Below are 17,500 nucleotides of genomic sequence, written 5' to 3'. Positions count from 1 at the left end.
AGAAAGTGGGACCAGTTAGCATAGGATGAGACAAAACGTCTCACCCATTGGACGAGAAGAGATGAGACCTTCAGCTGTACATCCACCACCGAGAAACCACCCTGATCAGGGGGCTGAATAACAACAGATCGACGGACAAGATCGCGCTTACCACCCCAAAAAAAGTGGAAGGTCAGCCGAACCAATTTCGAAACAACCCAATCAGGCATGTGAATTAGTGAAGACACATACCAGACCCGGGACAAAGCAAGGGCATTGATAACCAAGGCCTTACCCTTGAAGGAGAGGGACCGCTGCCTCCAAGAAGAAAGGACCTTTTCTACAGCATCAATCCTGGGCAGCCAATTGTCCTCATCGAGGTCACCAGGACCGACAAACACGCCCAGCGTCTTGATCTTAACCGAGGACCAATCAAGTGGAACTGGAGGATCCAGCCTACCAGCCCAACCACCCAACCAGAGACCTTTGGATTTGCTTTGATTAAGCTTGGCTCCCGAGCCTTTCTCGTAGATGGCATATACATCAAAGATGGCGCGAATAGAAGCATCCGAGACAACAACTAGCGACGTGTCATCCGCATATTGTGAGATGGGCGAGAGAGGAGATGAGGACCCGGGGAGGGTCAGGCCTTCGATACGTGGGTTGGCCCTGATGTTGACGGCCAGCACTTCAGATACAAGAACATATAGAAGGGGGGAGAGAGGGCAGCCTTGGCGTACCCCTCTCGACAGCGAGAAAAAAGAAGACAGATAACCATTGACGGACACAGCACTAGACACTTCAGTATAAAACAAATCCACCCATTTAATGAAAGAACGACCGAAGCCCATAGACAGAAGAGTAGAGCGCATGAATCCCCAATCCACTCTATCGAAGGCCTTTTCCTGATCGAGGGAAAGGATAGCAACAGGTTGCCCAGAGAAAGAGGCATAGTGAACAACATCTCTCAAAAAAGCAACATTTTCACCAATGTATCTCCCCGGGACCCCACAAGTCTGGTCATCCGCAACAACCAGATGAATGACCTTAAGAAGACGCCCAGCAAGAACCCTAGCAGCCAGTTTGTAATCAACATTAAGAAGAGAGATCGGACGCCAATTGCGGGGGTCGAGCCGATCACCCTTCTTAAAAGACAGAGAGATAACCCCACGACGTTGCGAGGAAGAGAGAAGACCCGCGTCAAAACAAGAATTAAGTACAGTAACCAGATCAGGACCGAGTACATCCCAGAACTTAACGTAGAACTCCATGGGCAGACCATCAGACCCAGGAGCCTTGTTTTTGGCCATACCCACGAGAGCCTCGTAACACTCTCCCACATCCAAATAGCCCTCACATTTCTCGGCCTGATCAGGAGGAAGAACAGAAGACAGGTTAGCAAGCAAGGACTGTTGAGCAGAAGGATCAACAGGAGAGGCGGAAAACAGATCAGAATAAAAGGAAGAAAAGGAATCACAAAGACCTTGCGGGTCGGACACAATACGGCCATTAGGGTTGCGGACAGCAGAAATCCATCTGTCAGCAGAGCGCTTCTTTTCGAGACGACAGAAGTAGGAGGAAGAAGTCTCACCCTCCTCCACCCACCGGGTCCGGGAGCGAACCTGCGCACCCCTAGCCTGAGCAAGATCCAACTCAGCTAGACGATTAAGAACTGAGCGATAGGGCACATAGGCCGAGATGAGACCCTCATCAAACCGCGATTTCAGGTGATCGGCAAGACGGCTCAAGAGGTCTCTAGAAGCCCGGGTCTCATTAGCCCAACGGACACAAAACTCCCGAGTGATACGCTGAATTTCTCGCTTACCAGCCTCCCACCACTTGGCAAGGCTGGAAAAGGTCGACATTTTGGTACGCCAAACACCCCAGAAAGAAGTAATAAGTTGGACATAATCGTCCTCATTGAGGATAGATGCGTTCAACTTCCAAAGACCAGGACCGGACGGCACAATGCCAGGGACAAAAACAGAAAACAACAAAGCACAATGATCAGAATAAGGACAGGAAACGAAATCACAAGAGGACATAGATGACACCCAGATATAAGGACAACCAATTAGGTCGATACGGGAAGATATGGAGCCGTCCGGCCTGGTCCAAGAGAAACCAGCAGAGGTAGGATGGAGATACCTCCAGGCATCAATACAACAACAAGACTCGAAGAGAGTCGCAAGTGCGGCGGAACTCTCTCTCCAGGTGTCAGAAGAGTCAGAGCCAGAACGATCAAGACTACGGTCGAAGACCGTGTTAAAGTCACCGCAAAGGAGTGTAGGGATGGAGGGATCAACCTCTTCAGCCAGTTGCTCTAGAAACTGGTTCCTTACAGGGTTGCGATTGGGAGCATACAACGAAATAACACGAAAGGACTGGTCACGAAAAGAGAACTCACATTGCAACAGACGCCCCTCTTCATCCGCCCAAGATTGAACCAAAGACAGAGTGGGACGAAAGAGGACAACACAACCACAAGATTTCTTGGAGCCAGGAGAGACGACACTTAAAAAACCAGAAGAACGAAACCACAAATCACATTCAGCCAGAGAAACACAATGAGATTCCTGGATACAGACAACATCAACGACAACAGGAAGAGAATGCAACCACTGCAAGAAACCAGCACGCTTATCGGCCACACGCAGGCCGTTGGCGTTGACTGATATAACGTCTAACTTGAATGGAAAGAAGGGAGTGGCGAGCAGTCTAGGACCTCCTAGACTTAGGCCTAGGACCCACAACAGGAGGCAAGGGGTGCTTGCCAGAGGAAAGCGGAGACCTGCTCCTACCGTCAACGGCAGGTGACACAGAGCGTGACCTGCCAGGTGAAATGACAACAGCGGGTTTCCTGGAAGAACGGGGAGCCCGCTGAGGCAGCGGAGCAACAAAACCTTCGTTATCAACCGAGTGGACCGAGTCAAGAGAGGACCCTTCAGCGTCCAAGGAAGCGATGGACGCATCGCTGCGGATTTCAGGGTCTTCAGAACCATCAGAGTCGCTGTCACTAGAGCAATCAAGTAGTTCCAAACCATCATTACGAGGTAAAGTAACATTAATACTTTCACTGTTTCCACTATTGCCACTACTATCATTACTATGCTTAATGCTTTCACTATTTCCATTATTACCACTATAATCATTACTATGTATTTCACTTTCATTACTAATGTTATTATTTGCAGAACTAGTTCCATTATTATTTAAAGTAACAACACTACTTTCATTATGTTCATTAAATAAATCAATACTATTACTTAAATCAATGCAATCATTAGAATTTGGAGCGTCACAAGAATCAGACAAATTTGGTACATTCAATTCCGCCAGTAAACTCTGGCTAACCGGGGCCTGTTCTTGGGAGACCACCGTAGCACCATCCAAAGAGTCCACCTGAGACACCACCGTAGCTCCATCTAAAGAGTCAGACGAAGGAGCCGAGCTGGGAGCAACCGAACTAGACAGTTCGTCAAGCTGGTTGTCCCTCAAATCAATACCAGCACTACCGGCAGGGGCAGGGTCGGCCGAAGTAGCGGGACCCTCCCCAGCATTCGCAGGGGCGGGACCACCAGCGGAGGCCTCCCCCCAATCATCACGATCACGATTAGGACAATTTCGAGCAAAATGCCCCTCCTCTTTGCAAAACCGACATTTCCCACGCAAAGGGCACACGCGCGAAACGTGACCCCCCGCACAAATATCGCATTCAACCGGCTGCCCCCGGTACCAAACCTTGCCCGACCAACCGTCAACATAAATATGCCTAGGAATAGGCGCCTCGCGAATCATGTGCACAATACGCGTCCCGGTATGGATAGAAGTGTCCGGGTGGTGCTGGTGACGCACAGAGTGCACCTGACCAAATCGTTGCAAAGCCACTTTAACGGCCCCATTATCCAATTCGTAGGGGAGGTGAAAAACGAGGACATTTTCCCCCCTCGGACCCCCCCCAACTACACGGCATGGATGGCCACCAAGATCGATTTCAGTATTTCGCTCAATCATCACACGAGCCTCTTCAGAATCAAAAGTAAGCTGGGCTTTAAGGCCCGGCAAGAATTGAACTGCCAGCAGTTTCCAAGAACCAAACCGCTCTTTGAGCATGTGTACCAATTCGGGACGATTGATGACTTGAGGGACCCGCCCAACATCAAGAGTAACCGTCCTCCGCATAGAAGGACGCGGCATGACAAAGAAAAAGAAAGGAGAAAACCCCAAAGAAACTAACCCCCGGGGTTAAGCCCTGATGGGCAGGGCCCAAAAAGGGACGGGCGACCCGCCAAAGACAGTAAGAGTAAAAACTTACGAAAAAATCGAGGCTTGAACCAACCAGGTGAACTACCAACCAAGACCACGATAGAGACAACCACAGCACCAGAGACGAACGTAGCCACGAAAGCCAGTACACGCTTCAAATGATGCGGCGACACTCACCAAAAGCCAGTTCCCAACTACGAATTCTTACCACAAGGGCAGAGTTTCCGCGTCGCGAAAAGCAGCGTCAGGTAAGTATGAAAAGCTAGGACCAACGGCCGGCAGCGGAAAAACTGCTTTCCTCTTAGGGCCCTTGTGGTAACTGCGCAAGTCCAGACGGCCACAGGACTCCAGTTATGTGACCGACGGCTCGCCTAAATAGAAGCCTGACGCGGGGGACACCAGTGAGCCACAGGGTACCCAGATGTTGAAAAAACAAGCACAGGAAAAAAATATCGAAATATATGTCTCTTATTAATTGAATATTTCTTCCCCAAGGGGAAGTGGGCCGCACTCGGAGGTAGTGCTATACCGAGGCAACCCGTGGCTGGGACGAGGCAAGCCTCCTTTCCACAGCCCAATTCCAAAAATCAGTTTAATATATGAGCTGCTCAATGAGCAGCGTATCAGATATTAAGCTGATAAGAACAGATACTACACTTGATCTTAGCCAAAAGGCCGAGAAGCGATGCCCCTTTAGGTCCTCCGGACCTAGGGTGGTTGGCTCCTTCCCCATCCTAGATATGGTGGTTGCAATACTGTCGCATCCCATGATGCATCTGGCACTCTATGCGAGGACAGGGAGATATCATTGGCTCAGTCCGAGCACAGATACTCGGCCAAGCTCTTCAGGACACTACAGTGTGTATAGACAGAGATCAAATAGCGTCTACAGGGTACCCAGGCCCTAACAGCTCGGCCATTAACCTATAGGAGGACAGGGAACACCAAAACGAGGCAGACTGGGACCGCTTACTAGGCCCTAAGGGGTTTTTAAAGCCCGCCAAGCTCCGTGTAAGTGGCCGCATCAATTTATTTACAGCTACAAAGGAAGACTTCACAGCCTGTTTTGTAGGTCAGGGTTGCCTGAGGAGGGTAATGAAGTAATGCCTCGCTTACATGTTCACCATACTCGGTATAAGAAGTCAAATTTTCTCTCTTTTCTCTCGCCTACGACCATACCACAGGGAGAACACCGGTTCTCGTCTGATCACCGAAGTTAAGCCCTGTCGGGCGGGGTTAGTACTTGGATGGGTGACCGCCTGGGAATACCCCGTGTTGTAGGCTTCTTCTTTTCTTTTATTTTTCGTGGAATTTTTTCATCATTTTTGCTGTTTTACCGCTTGCTGTAATGTACCTCTGCTGTCAGTTCCAAAGTTACGCCGAATTATTCTTCGAAGTAATCAAGTTGTGGGGTCATTTTTTTCTCATAATAATATAGCTGGGACACAGAACGCGCGTTGGTTCGAGAGCGCGCGGTAATGTTCCATTTTGCTCTGTGACTTCAAATCACCGCTTGTGACATCACTTTTTGCAAATCACAGCTTCCACAAGTCTACGTTCGCCTTTCAGTGCAACTACAGGCCGAGAAAACGGCCGCGAACGCCAGAGAAACAAGCCAAAAGGCCAAATACAACACAAGACCGAGTCCGTTAGCATTTGTTATTAACGGCTCGCTCGACAGTTTAAATTAAACGCCGAAACCAGCGCCGTGCAGTACAGACCGACGAGAGAAAAGGCGAGTTAAATATACACAAGCAAACAACTTCTGAATCAAAGCTATGCTATGAGGGAAGTGTACTCACATCATAGACGGATGTTTATGATCCTGCTTGCTTGCTTTTCAACCGTCGACCATAATCCTCCTTCTTGAACATACATCTCTGGCGACTTTCACTTCACCTTTGAGAGAGTAAGACATTTCAGTCTCTACTCTGCTTTTTAAATAACATACTAGCTTAGCTACAAATCAACTTCAACATATTCCAAGATAATTTACCTTCTTTCTTGGTCCCTCCCTCCCCGGAGACTTCTCTTCTTCTCTTTCTCTGTGCTGTTTTGTATCGATCGATCACCTGTATGTGAAACAATCACACGCGCGCACGTTACCAGTTGTGTCATTGGCGCGCGCGTTTTTCAATAAGCTGTGGACCGCGCTAGATACAATAATTACGACAAAACCGGGGACTAGCGCGAACGCAGGTCCCCACTACCAGAAATTATACGCTCGAGTTACCCACATTTGGGGTAATCGCAAGGGTCAACCCAATCGAAGTGCAATGAGAGGGCCTCACCTTGAGAGGACTGCCTCCTTGATCACAGTGCCTCCCGCGTCAGGTAAGTTTTTTTTTGTGTTTACAGTGAATGGCCGGCCCCCAGTAGGGTGGTGCAATGCCGCCAGACTTAAAGTCTAGTACCACACACAGCAAACCGGGGCAGTACACCAGTACAGAAACTGACTGGGGGAATCGAACCCCCACCCCTACATACACAGTACAGGACAAAACAAATACAGGACAAACATGTACAGGACAGCAGAACAAGTTAAAAGACGCGGGCACTAGACTATCTAACATAACTAAAAACATACTCACTCAAACGCCGCAAGAGGCAAAGAAAACTCACTAAAACGAGCATTAAAACTTACAAGCACTCTCACTCAAACAAGGACTGGGGCCAGTACGACCAACAAAGGAGACCAGCAGATCCAGCAGAAGGAACCACAGTGCAGCCAACTAAGGCGACCATAGGGACCACAGACACACTCACTCTAACAAAGACTGGGGCCAGTACGACCAACAAAGGAGACCAGCAGATCCAGCAGAAGGAACCACAGTACAACCAACAAAGGCGACCATAGGGACCATAGACACACTCACTCAAGCAAGAGCAAAGAAGGAGAGGAAAAGAGTTACAACGAGATTGAGAGGCCAGCCTCACCAACCGAGCCCAAGGTACCATTGGCACACCACTGACGCAAGAAGTAACGTTTGCGACGAGCAGAGCGGAAGCGTTTAAAATAAAGCGGCAAGTAGAAGGCCACCCGGGCCTTTACTTGACCAATAACAACAATGGCCCCAGGACGAGTGTCCCGAAAACGAAAGTCGTTCCGAGCTAACCAAATACAAAACTTACAGACATTCAAGAGATAGACAAAGACCCTCGGAACAGAGACCAGCTCATCCGGGGAGAAACCAAAAAGAACATGACGCAACGATATGGAAGGCAACAAAGGGCTACACTTAAACATCAGAGACTGGAGCCAGGAGAGGACACTTTGCGCCAGGGGACACTCGTAGAACAAATGGGGAGCGGTCTCAATAGGCGAAGAACAAAAACAAGCTGGGTCAAAGGCATAACCAAAGGAGATAAGGCGGTCCACGGTGTACAACACCCCATGCGCGATCTTCCAATTCAGGTCAGTGACAGGGCGGTCCAACGGAAAGAGAGATAACGACTTCCAGGTGGTCGGCCAGTAGAGGTCACCAAATCCGGGACGAAATTTAGCAACACAGTGTGGTGGGGAAAGACTAGCATACAACAGGTACAAGTAACAAGATTTAGCAGACATGCTCACTGCTGGCAAAGTATGCTCAGATGACGAAGAGCCCATAACCAGACAGGAGCGAGAAACCGAGAAAGAACCATTGACACTGCGCCAAGACAGCAAAAGTGACTGATAAAACGGAGGCAGGGCGAGGGGACTGAATGCAAAAGGACGCGAAAAAACATCAAGCACAGAGCAGTTGAAAACAGAGAAAAACCAGAAAGTAAGAAAGTGGGACCAGTTAGCATAGGATGAGACAAAACGTCTCACCCATTGGACGAGAAGAGATGAGACCTTCAGCTGTACATCCACCACCGAGAAACCACCCTGATCAGGGGGCTGAATAACAACAGATCGACGGACAAGATCGCGCTTACCACCCCAAAAAAAGTGGAAGGTCAGCCGAACCAATTTCGAAACAACCCAATCAGGCATGTGAATTAGTGAAGACACATACCAGACCCGGGACAAAGCAAGGGCATTGATAACCAAGGCCTTACCCTTGAAGGAGAGGGACCGCTGCCTCCAAGAAGAAAGGACCTTTTCTACAGCATCAATCCTGGGCAGCCAATTGTCCTCATCGAGGTCACCAGGACCGACAAACACGCCCAGCGTCTTGATCTTAACCGAGGACCAATCAAGTGGAACTGGAGGATCCAGCCTACCAGCCCAACCACCCAACCAGAGACCTTTGGATTTGCTTTGATTAAGCTTGGCTCCCGAGCCTTTCTCGTAGATGGCATATACATCAAAGATGGCGCGAATAGAAGCATCCGAGACAACAACTAGCGACGTGTCATCCGCATATTGTGAGATGGGCGAGAGAGGAGATGAGGACCCGGGGAGGGTCAGGCCTTCGATACGTGGGTTGGCCCTGATGTTGACGGCCAGCACTTCAGATACAAGAACATATAGAAGGGGGGAGAGAGGGCAGCCTTGGCGTACCCCTCTCGACAGCGAGAAAAAAGAAGACAGATAACCATTGACGGACACAGCACTAGACACTTCAGTATAAAACAAATCCACCCATTTAATGAAAGAACGACCGAAGCCCATAGACAGAAGAGTAGAGCGCATGAATCCCCAATCCACTCTATCGAAGGCCTTTTCCTGATCGAGGGAAAGGATAGCAACAGGTTGCCCAGAGAAAGAGGCATAGTGAACAACATCTCTCAAAAAAGCAACATTTTCACCAATGTATCTCCCCGGGACCCCACAAGTCTGGTCATCCGCAACAACCAGATGAATGACCTTAAGAAGACGCCCAGCAAGAACCCTAGCAGCCAGTTTGTAATCAACATTAAGAAGAGAGATCGGACGCCAATTGCGGGGGTCGAGCCGATCACCCTTCTTAAAAGACAGAGAGATAACCCCACGACGTTGCGAGGAAGAGAGAAGACCCGCGTCAAAACAAGAATTAAGTACAGTAACCAGATCAGGACCGAGTACATCCCAGAACTTAACGTAGAACTCCATGGGCAGACCATCAGACCCAGGAGCCTTGTTTTTGGCCATACCCACGAGAGCCTCGTAACACTCTCCCACATCCAAATAGCCCTCACATTTCTCGGCCTGATCAGGAGGAAGAACAGAAGACAGGTTAGCAAGCAAGGACTGTTGAGCAGAAGGATCAACAGGAGAGGCGGAAAACAGATCAGAATAGAAGGAGGAAAAGGAATCACAAAGACCTTGCGGGTCGGACACAATACGGCCATTAGGGTTGCGGACAGCAGAAATCCATCTGTCAGCAGAGCGCTTCTTTTCGAGACGACAGAAGTAGGAGGAAGAAGTCTCACCCTCCTCCACCCACCGGGTCCGGGAGCGAACCTGCGCACCCCTAGCCTGAGCAAGATCCAACTCAGCTAGACGATTAAGAACTGAGCGATAGGGCACATAGGCCGAGATGAGACCCTCATCAAACCGCGACTTCAGGTGATCGGCAAGACGGCTCAAGAGGTCTCTAGAAGCCCGGGTCTCATTAGCCCAACGGACACAAAACTCCCGAGTGATACGCTGAATTTCTCGCTTACCAGCCTCCCACCACTTGGCAAGGCTGGAAAAGGTCGACATTTTGGTACGCCAAACACCCCAGAAAGAAGTAATAAGTTGGACATAATCGTCCTCATTGAGGATAGATGCGTTCAACTTCCAAAGACCAGGACCGGACGGCACAATGCCAGGGACAAAAACAGAAAACAACAAAGCACAATGATCAGAATAAGGACAGGAAACGAAATCACAAGAGGACATAGATGACACCCAGATATAAGGACAACCAATTAGGTCGATACGGGAAGATATGGAGCCGTCCGGCCTGGTCCAAGAGAAACCAGCAGAGGTAGGATGGAGATACCTCCAGGCATCAATACAACAACAAGACTCGAAGAGAGTCGCAAGTGCGGCGGAACTCTCTCTCCAGGTGTCAGAAGAGTCAGAGCCAGAACGATCAAGACTACGGTCGAAGACCGTGTTAAAGTCACCGCAAAGGAGTGTAGGGATGGAGGGATCAACCTCTTCAGCCAGTTGCTCTAGAAACTGGTTCCTTACAGGGTTGCGATTGGGAGCATACAACGAAATAACACGAAAGGACTGGTCACGAAAAGAGAACTCACATTGCAACAGACGCCCCTCTTCATCCGCCCAAGATTGAACCAAAGACAGAGTGGGACGAAAGAGGACAACACAACCACAAGATTTCTTGGAGCCAGGAGAGACGACACTTAAAAAACCAGAAGAACGAAACCACAAATCACATTCAGCCAGAGAAACACAATGAGATTCCTGGATACAGACAACATCAACGACAACAGGAAGAGAATGCAACCACTGCAAGAAACCAGCACGCTTATCGGCCACACGCAGGCCGTTGGCGTTGACTGATATAACGTCTAACTTGAATGGAAAGAAGGGAGTGGCGAGCAGTCTAGGACCTCCTAGACTTAGGCCTAGGGCCCACAACAGGAGGCAAGGGGTGCTTGCCAGAGGAAAGCGGAGACCTGCTCCTACCGTCAACGGCAGGTGACACAGAGCGTGACCTGCCAGGTGAAATGACAACAGCGGGTTTCCTGGAAGAACGGGGAGCCCGCTGAGGCAGCGGAGCAACAAAACCTTCGTTATCAACCGAGTGGACCGAGTCAAGAGAGGACCCTTCAGCGTCCAAGGAAGCGATGGACGCATCGCTGCGGATTTCAGGGTCTTCAGAACCATCAGAGTCACTGTCACTAGAGCAATCAAGTAGTTCCAAACCATCATTACGAGGTAAAGTAACATTAATACTTTCACTGTTTCCACTATTGCCACTACTATCATTACTATGCTTAATGCTTTCACTATTTCCATTATTACCACTATAATCACTACTATGTATTTCACTTTCATTACTAATGTTATTATTTGCAGAACTAGTTCCATTATTATTTAAAGTAACAACACTACTTTCATTATGTTCATTAAATAAATCAATACTATTACTTAAATCAATGCAATCATTAGAATTTGGAGCGTCACAAGAATCAGACAAATTTGGTACATTCAATTCCGCCAGTAAACTCTGGCTAACCGGGGCCTGTTCTTGGGAGACCACCGTAGCACCATCCAAAGAGTCCACCTGAGACACCACCGTAGCTCCATCTAAAGAGTCAGACGAAGGAGCCGAGCTGGGAGCAACCGAACTAGACAGTTCGTCAAGCTGGTTGTCCCTCAAATCAATACCAGCACTACCGGCAGGGGCAGGGTCGGCCGAAGTAGCGGGACCCTCCCCAGCATTCGCAGGGGCGGGACCACCAGTGGAGGCCTCCCCCCAATCATCACGATCACGATTAGGACAATTTCGAGCAAAATGCCCCTCCTCTTTGCAAAACCGACATTTCCCACGCAAAGGGCACACGCGCGAAACGTGACCCCCCGCACAAATATCGCATTCAACCGGCTGCCCCCGGTACCAAACCTTGCCCGACCAACCGTCAACATAAATATGCCTAGGAATAGGCGCCTCGCGAATCATGTGCACAATACGCGTCCCGGTATGGATAGAAGTGTCCGGGTGGTGCTGGTGACGCACAGAGTGCACCTGACCAAATCGTTGCAAAGCCACTTTAACGGCCCCATTATCCAATTCGTAGGGGAGGTGAAAAACGAGGACATTTTCCCCCCTCGGACCCCCCCCAACTACACGGCATGGATGGCCACCAAGATCGATTTCAGTATTTCGCTCAATCATCACACGAGCCTCTTCAGAATCAAAAGTAAGCTGGGCTTTAAGGCCCGGCAAGAATTGAACTGCCAGCAGTTTCCAAGAACCAAACCGCTCTTTGAGCATGTGTACCAATTCGGGACGATTGATGACTTGAGGGACCCGCCCAACATCAAGAGTAACCGTCCTCCGCATAGAAGGACGCGGCATGACAAAGAAAAAGAAAGGAGAAAACCCCAAAGAAACTAACCCCCGGGGTTAAGCCCTGATGGGCAGGGCCCAAAAAGGGACGGGCGACCCGCCAAAGACAGTAAGAGTAAAAACTTACGAAAAAATCGAGGCTTGAACCAACCAAGTGAACTACCAACCAAGACCACGATAGAGACAACCACAGCACTAGAGACGAACGTAGCCACGAAAGCCAGTACACGCTTCAAATGATGCAGCGACACTCACCAAAAGCCAGTTCCCAACCACGAATTCTTACCACAAGGGCAGAGTTTCCGCGTCGCGAAAAGCAGCGTCAGGTAAGTATGAAAAGCTAGGACCAACGGCCGGCAGCGGAAAAACTGCTTTCCTCTTAGGGCCCTTGTGGTAACTGCGCAAGTCCAGACGGCCACAGGACTCCAGTTATGTGACCGACGGCTCGCCTAAATAGAAGCCTGACGCGGGGGACACCAGTGAGCCACAGGGTACCCAGATGTTGAAAAAACAAGCACAGGAAAAAAATATCGAAATATATGTCTCTTATTAATTGAATATTTCTTCCCCAAGGGGAAGTGGGCCGCACTCGGAGGTAGTGCTATACCGAGGCAACCCGTGGCTGGGACGAGGCAAGCCTCCTTTCCACAGCCCAATTCCAAAAATCAGTTTAATATATGAGCTGCTCAATGAGCAGCGTATCAGATATTAAGCTGATAAGAACAGATTTTTTTGTATTTTGAAAGTTTATTGCAAAACTATGTACAGTATTTACAGTATTTACAGGAGATCAACAATTGCTACAAACTAAAGAAAAACTAAGGAAAAAACTAAGGAAATTACATCAATGATCATATCGCAAAAATTAAAACTTAAATACTAAATTATCATCCTGATGGAAATCGCAAAGTGCCGGATGGCACCACAAAGAGCGGAACTTGCTAGGAGAGAATCTAAACCGATCAGCTCTAATTCTATTCTTAATGTCAGTAATAATATACTTAATTATTGCCCTAGAATCCTCTCGACCATTATGAAAAACAGCTTTGTTCCTAAAGCGCCAAACACCATACAAAATCGACTTGATTAAAAACAGAAGCAAACGTCGTGATTTATCATTAGGAAAAGGCAATTGAAAAAAGAAAATGGAGGCACCGCAAAGGGGGAAGGGTTGCGATAAAAGAGAGGACAACAAGGGGAGGAAAAAGAACCACACAGCATTGACTCGGGGACATGCGCGAAAACAGTGATCGATAGATTCTGTTTGCGAACATGTCGCACACGAAGGGTTATCAATGTACCCCCAGTTCCGTAGAGACTCACGGACCTTAACTGCTCTCAAAGTGATGAGCCATGAAAGATCACTTTTATAATTTTCAGTGAAAGAATCTCTTATGGAGGACCAATGGCGAGAAAGACTAAAAGAACTACTTAGTAAAGGGGACCAAAACCTGGGGAGGACCGGGAGGGAACAGTGACGCTTAATTATCTCCTTATAGATAGACTTGGAGTCAAATGTAAAAGACCCAGGGAAACTGCAAGACTTAAGAAGATCAATCATGCGCGAATAAAACTTGGATGGCGAAGCCGCGCTAGGTGTACGAATATCCCGCAAGGTGGACCACTCGGGGCGAAGGGACGACAAACGCGAGCCGCAGAAATACCGAACGAGATAAAAACACTTAAAACTAGGATCCGATAGAGATTTAACGAAGGAAGATAAGCGCAACGCCTGTCCTTTACACCAAAAGTCTATTAAACCAAGGCCCCCCTGATCCGGAGAGCACACGATTGATCTTCGAGCAACAGGTTCTAATTTAGCGCCCCATAAAAAAGGCCAGATCAAGCTATTATACCTGTCAAGCGCCCATCTCGGGGGAACTAAAACACGCGACAAGTACAAAAGCTTGCTCAAACCTAAAACATTAAGAATTAACACTTTACCAACAAACGACAATGACCTCGATTTCCACAGAGACAGACAGTTATCAAGCTTAGACAGGCGCGGTTCCCAGTTGTCTCTCTCAACTGGGACCGTACCAAAAACAACACCCAAAATTTTCATTTTGTTAACCCACTTGAGGCCAAGAGGCTGGTCAACGCGGTCTTTCCAAGACCCCAGCCACATGGCCTCCGTCTTCGAAAGATTCAATTTAGCCCCGGTACCACGCTCATATAACTGAATCTCCCTAAAAAGATTATGAAGAGACACAACGTCCTTAACCAAGGACGTTGTGTCATCGGCATACTGACCAACTTTGAACTGCAAGCCCTGAGCACCCGGGAGTAAAAAACCTTCAATATCATTACAGGCTCTAATCTTGCATGCAAGAACCTCAACACACAAGATATAGAGCATTGGTGAAAGGGAGTCACCCTGCCTAACACCACGCGCAATCGGTATCATATCAGAAAGGAAGCCGTTTACAATCACTCGCATATTAGCGCCATTATACAGGGTGTGAATACAATTTAAAAAGGAAGGACCGAAACCTAGATGTCTTAAGAGATTTAGAAGAAAAGTTCGATTGACACGATCGAAAGCTTTCTCCTGATCTAGGCTGACGAGAATACCCGTCTCGCCAGTTCGCTCAATGTGATCTAAAACGTCGCGCAACAAAAACAAGTTGGAAGCAATAGATCTCCCAGGAACAGAGCAAGTCTGGTCCGGGTCAACAATGGAATCTAGAACCTTAGAAAGTCGCAAGGAGATAGCCTTCGAACAAATCTTATAATCGACATTTAGAAGAGATATTGGACGCCAGTTTTTCAAATTCCTCCGGTCGTCCTTCTTATAAACTAATCGAGTGATGCTAGTTTTCATAGAGTCACAAAGCTCTGACTCGCGCAGGCCTTCATTAAAAACCTCAACTAAGAGTGGGCCGAGGCGCGACCAGAACGTTAAATAAAATTCTACCGACAAACCATCAGGGCCGGGGGCCTTGTTGCGATTGGACAAGCCAACAGCCTCAGTAGCTTCGTCCAGCAACAAAGCCCCCTCGCAAGCATCACGATCATGATCCGACAAACGGCGCGAAACGAACGAGAACAAATGATTTTGTGTTTCTAAATCAACAGACTCCTCAGCAAAGAGAGAGGAATAGAAAACTTCATGAGCTTTTACTATCTCAGGTAGAGTAGACACCTCAACACCATCAGAATTAAGGACAGAGGAGACGAAACTCTTCTCAAACTTTTGAGAAGCTAACTTAAGGAAAAACTTAGTAGGGGCTTCGCCCTCTTCTAGCCATTTTGCTCGACTTCTAATTTTTGCACCCATATACTCCTCTGTCATTAAGACTTTAAGGGAGCTCTCCAAGTCCGCAATTTCAGACTTAACAGAAGGATCACCCGACACTAGACGATGTTTCAAAGCAATCAAGCGGTTAGTTAACGAGACTCTCTCATCAGAGAGGTCTCTACGCTTTTGCTTTGAAAAGGCAATAGATTCAACTTTAATATCTTTCTTAAGGGATTCCCAAAAGGAGCCAGAGGAAGAAAAGGTATGTTTAAACAATAAAAAACGATCAATAAGAGCACGAATCTTCTCGCAATAAGACTCGTCCTCTAAGAGAGAATTATTTAATTTCCACACTCCAGGGCCATACTTAGAAGAAGCTTCGAGAACTAAGTCAATAAAAACAAACTCGTGATCCGAGAAAACACAAGGAGAAATAACACACGACTTAACTGATGAAAGGAGGGACCTTGCAACAAGAAAAGTGTCTAAACGACTAGCAACTGAAGAATCTGAATTAAACCAAGTAAACTGGCGGGTTCTGGGATGCGAAGCTCGCCACGCATCCCTTAACAAAAAACACGATTTAAGGTCAGACAAGTCAGAACTAATAGAGACGGTGCCCCCAAACTTATCTGAGGAACCGTCATAACAGTTGAAATCACCACCAACTATCAGCGAGGAGTGTGGAAAGAAGTACAAATGAACCGACTGGTAGAAGACTCGTCTATCAGCCGGTACAGTTGGAGCATACACATTAACTAAATTAATAGACTGGGAATCAATTTTAAGTAATACACTAAGGACCCGACCCTCAGTATCCTTTTTCCAAACAGAGAGATTATCTTGTAAACTACTTGAAAGCAAAATGGCCACGCCACCCCTCCTCCCGACAGCCGGGGACCAAAAACTGGGGCCCCGCCACCGGGAAGATAGGGAATTAATGACCCGTCTATCAGAAACCATCGTTTCCTGGATAAAACAGAAATCTAGATTCTCTTGACCAAAACAACGAACAACTGACGAAAACTTTTCATCACTCAAACCGCGAACGTTAATCGTTAGACCTTTGAAAATGGAAAAAGTTTACTCAGGCGGGTCCTTACCTCTACTAGATCTCACTCCTGGCGGGTTGGGCCTGGTTGCCTTGCGCACAGGAGCAAAAGAATGGGAAGCTGATGCCTTTCGGGTCAGGTTCTTCCTCCGCTGACCCTTCTTCCGGGAAACACGTTTCCAAGCCGTCGCCAGCTGCTGGGCCTCTAAGGGGGGGACAGAATCCCCCATATCATCATCATCACTATTCTCATCGGGTTGAGCCAGATTCAAAGCAGGACCATCGGAGGGAGACGGCAAGACAACTTGAGCGAGGGCGCTGTCAGAGACAGATGGCATCAGCTCGGGAGATGCAGGAGGCATAGCGACCTCAGCGAGGGCACTGTCAGAAATAGAAGGCACTGGATCCTCAGGTACGGAAGGCATCTGGCCAAGAACACTATCCGAGACCGAGGGAATAACAGACGCGGAAGACGGATCAGTAAAGAGAGGGACACTAGCAGGAGGTGAGGGCGTAGGCGATTCAGCAACATCAGTAGAGCCAGGCTGACTCACAGGATCAGCGAGGTCAGCTTGGGGAGCACTTGTATCACTAGTTTCGGCGGTATGAGTAGGACGCTCCACTGGGGTAGAAACAGGATCCACGGGGTTCGACCCGGCAACGGTATCTGGAGACAGAGACGCAGAAGGCGGGGGGCGACGATACCAAGAGTGTTGGCAGTCAATGGCCATGTGGCCCTCCTTCTTGCATATACAGCATCTGATGTCTTCGGGGCACATCCTCGAATGATGCCCCACCCGATCACAATTAAAACACACAGAGTTGCTGCAATCCTTGTAGAGATGATCCCTCGAATTGCAACGGCGGCAAGTAGTTGGTTGGCCATCATACTTCACCCGAATTTGGTACTTTCCAAAACGAAGAAAACAGGGAATATGAGTATTGAGCTCCATGCGTAAGTGTCGCAAGCCGTTGAAGACGTCAGGGTAGCCCTGCACCTTGCCACGGCGTGAGGAGAAGATCCGG

General features: G+C 48.3%; 2 protein-coding genes and 4 non-coding genes across 6 annotated transcripts in view; 1 reads left to right on the top strand and 5 right to left on the bottom strand.

The window, feature by feature from the left end:
- LOC140937628 (uncharacterized) overlaps positions 1-209 on the bottom strand; it is a 1,071-nt gene extending 862 nt beyond the window's left edge. Inside the window, exon 1 of the mRNA XM_073387182.1 lies at positions 1-209. This exon is cut by the window's left edge and continues 862 nt beyond it. Coding sequence (XP_073243283.1) covers positions 1-209 — 209 coding nt within the window.
- Positions 210-4,740: 4,531 nt separating this feature from the next.
- On the bottom strand, positions 4,741-4,932 carry LOC140939335 (U2 spliceosomal RNA). Its single transcript, XR_012165694.1, has one exon. It is a non-coding gene; the product is annotated as a U2 spliceosomal RNA (small nuclear RNA).
- A 478-nt stretch (positions 4,933-5,410) lies between these two features.
- Positions 5,411-5,529, top strand: LOC140939533 (5S ribosomal RNA). The gene has a single exon (XR_012165873.1). It is a non-coding gene; the product is annotated as a 5S ribosomal RNA (ribosomal RNA).
- Positions 5,530-6,423: 894 nt separating this feature from the next.
- Positions 6,424-6,587, bottom strand: LOC140939897 (U1 spliceosomal RNA). Its single transcript, XR_012166214.1, has one exon. It is a non-coding gene; the product is annotated as a U1 spliceosomal RNA (small nuclear RNA).
- A 566-nt stretch (positions 6,588-7,153) lies between these two features.
- On the bottom strand, positions 7,154-8,224 carry LOC140937630 (uncharacterized). Its single transcript, XM_073387185.1, has one exon. It carries the CDS (start codon positions 8,222-8,224, stop codon positions 7,154-7,156), a length of 1,071 nt encoding a protein of 356 aa, XP_073243286.1.
- Positions 8,225-12,755: 4,531 nt separating this feature from the next.
- On the bottom strand, positions 12,756-12,944 carry LOC140939435 (U2 spliceosomal RNA). The gene has a single exon (XR_012165785.1). It is a non-coding gene; the product is annotated as a U2 spliceosomal RNA (small nuclear RNA).
- Positions 12,945-17,500: the final 4,556 nt, after the last annotated feature.

The sequence above is a fragment of the Porites lutea genome, chromosome 5 (genome assembly GCF_958299795.1).
Source record: "Porites lutea chromosome 5, jaPorLute2.1, whole genome shotgun sequence".
NCBI classification, from domain to species: Eukaryota; Metazoa; Cnidaria; class Anthozoa; order Scleractinia; family Poritidae; genus Porites; species Porites lutea.
This window is presented reverse-complemented; position numbering and strand designations above follow the sequence as displayed.

Excerpts from the sequence above, each read along its gene's own strand:
- LOC140937630 (XM_073387185.1), bottom strand. The coding sequence starts at position 8,224 with ATGCCTGATTGGGTTGTTTCGAAATTGGTTCGGCTGACCTTCCACTTT.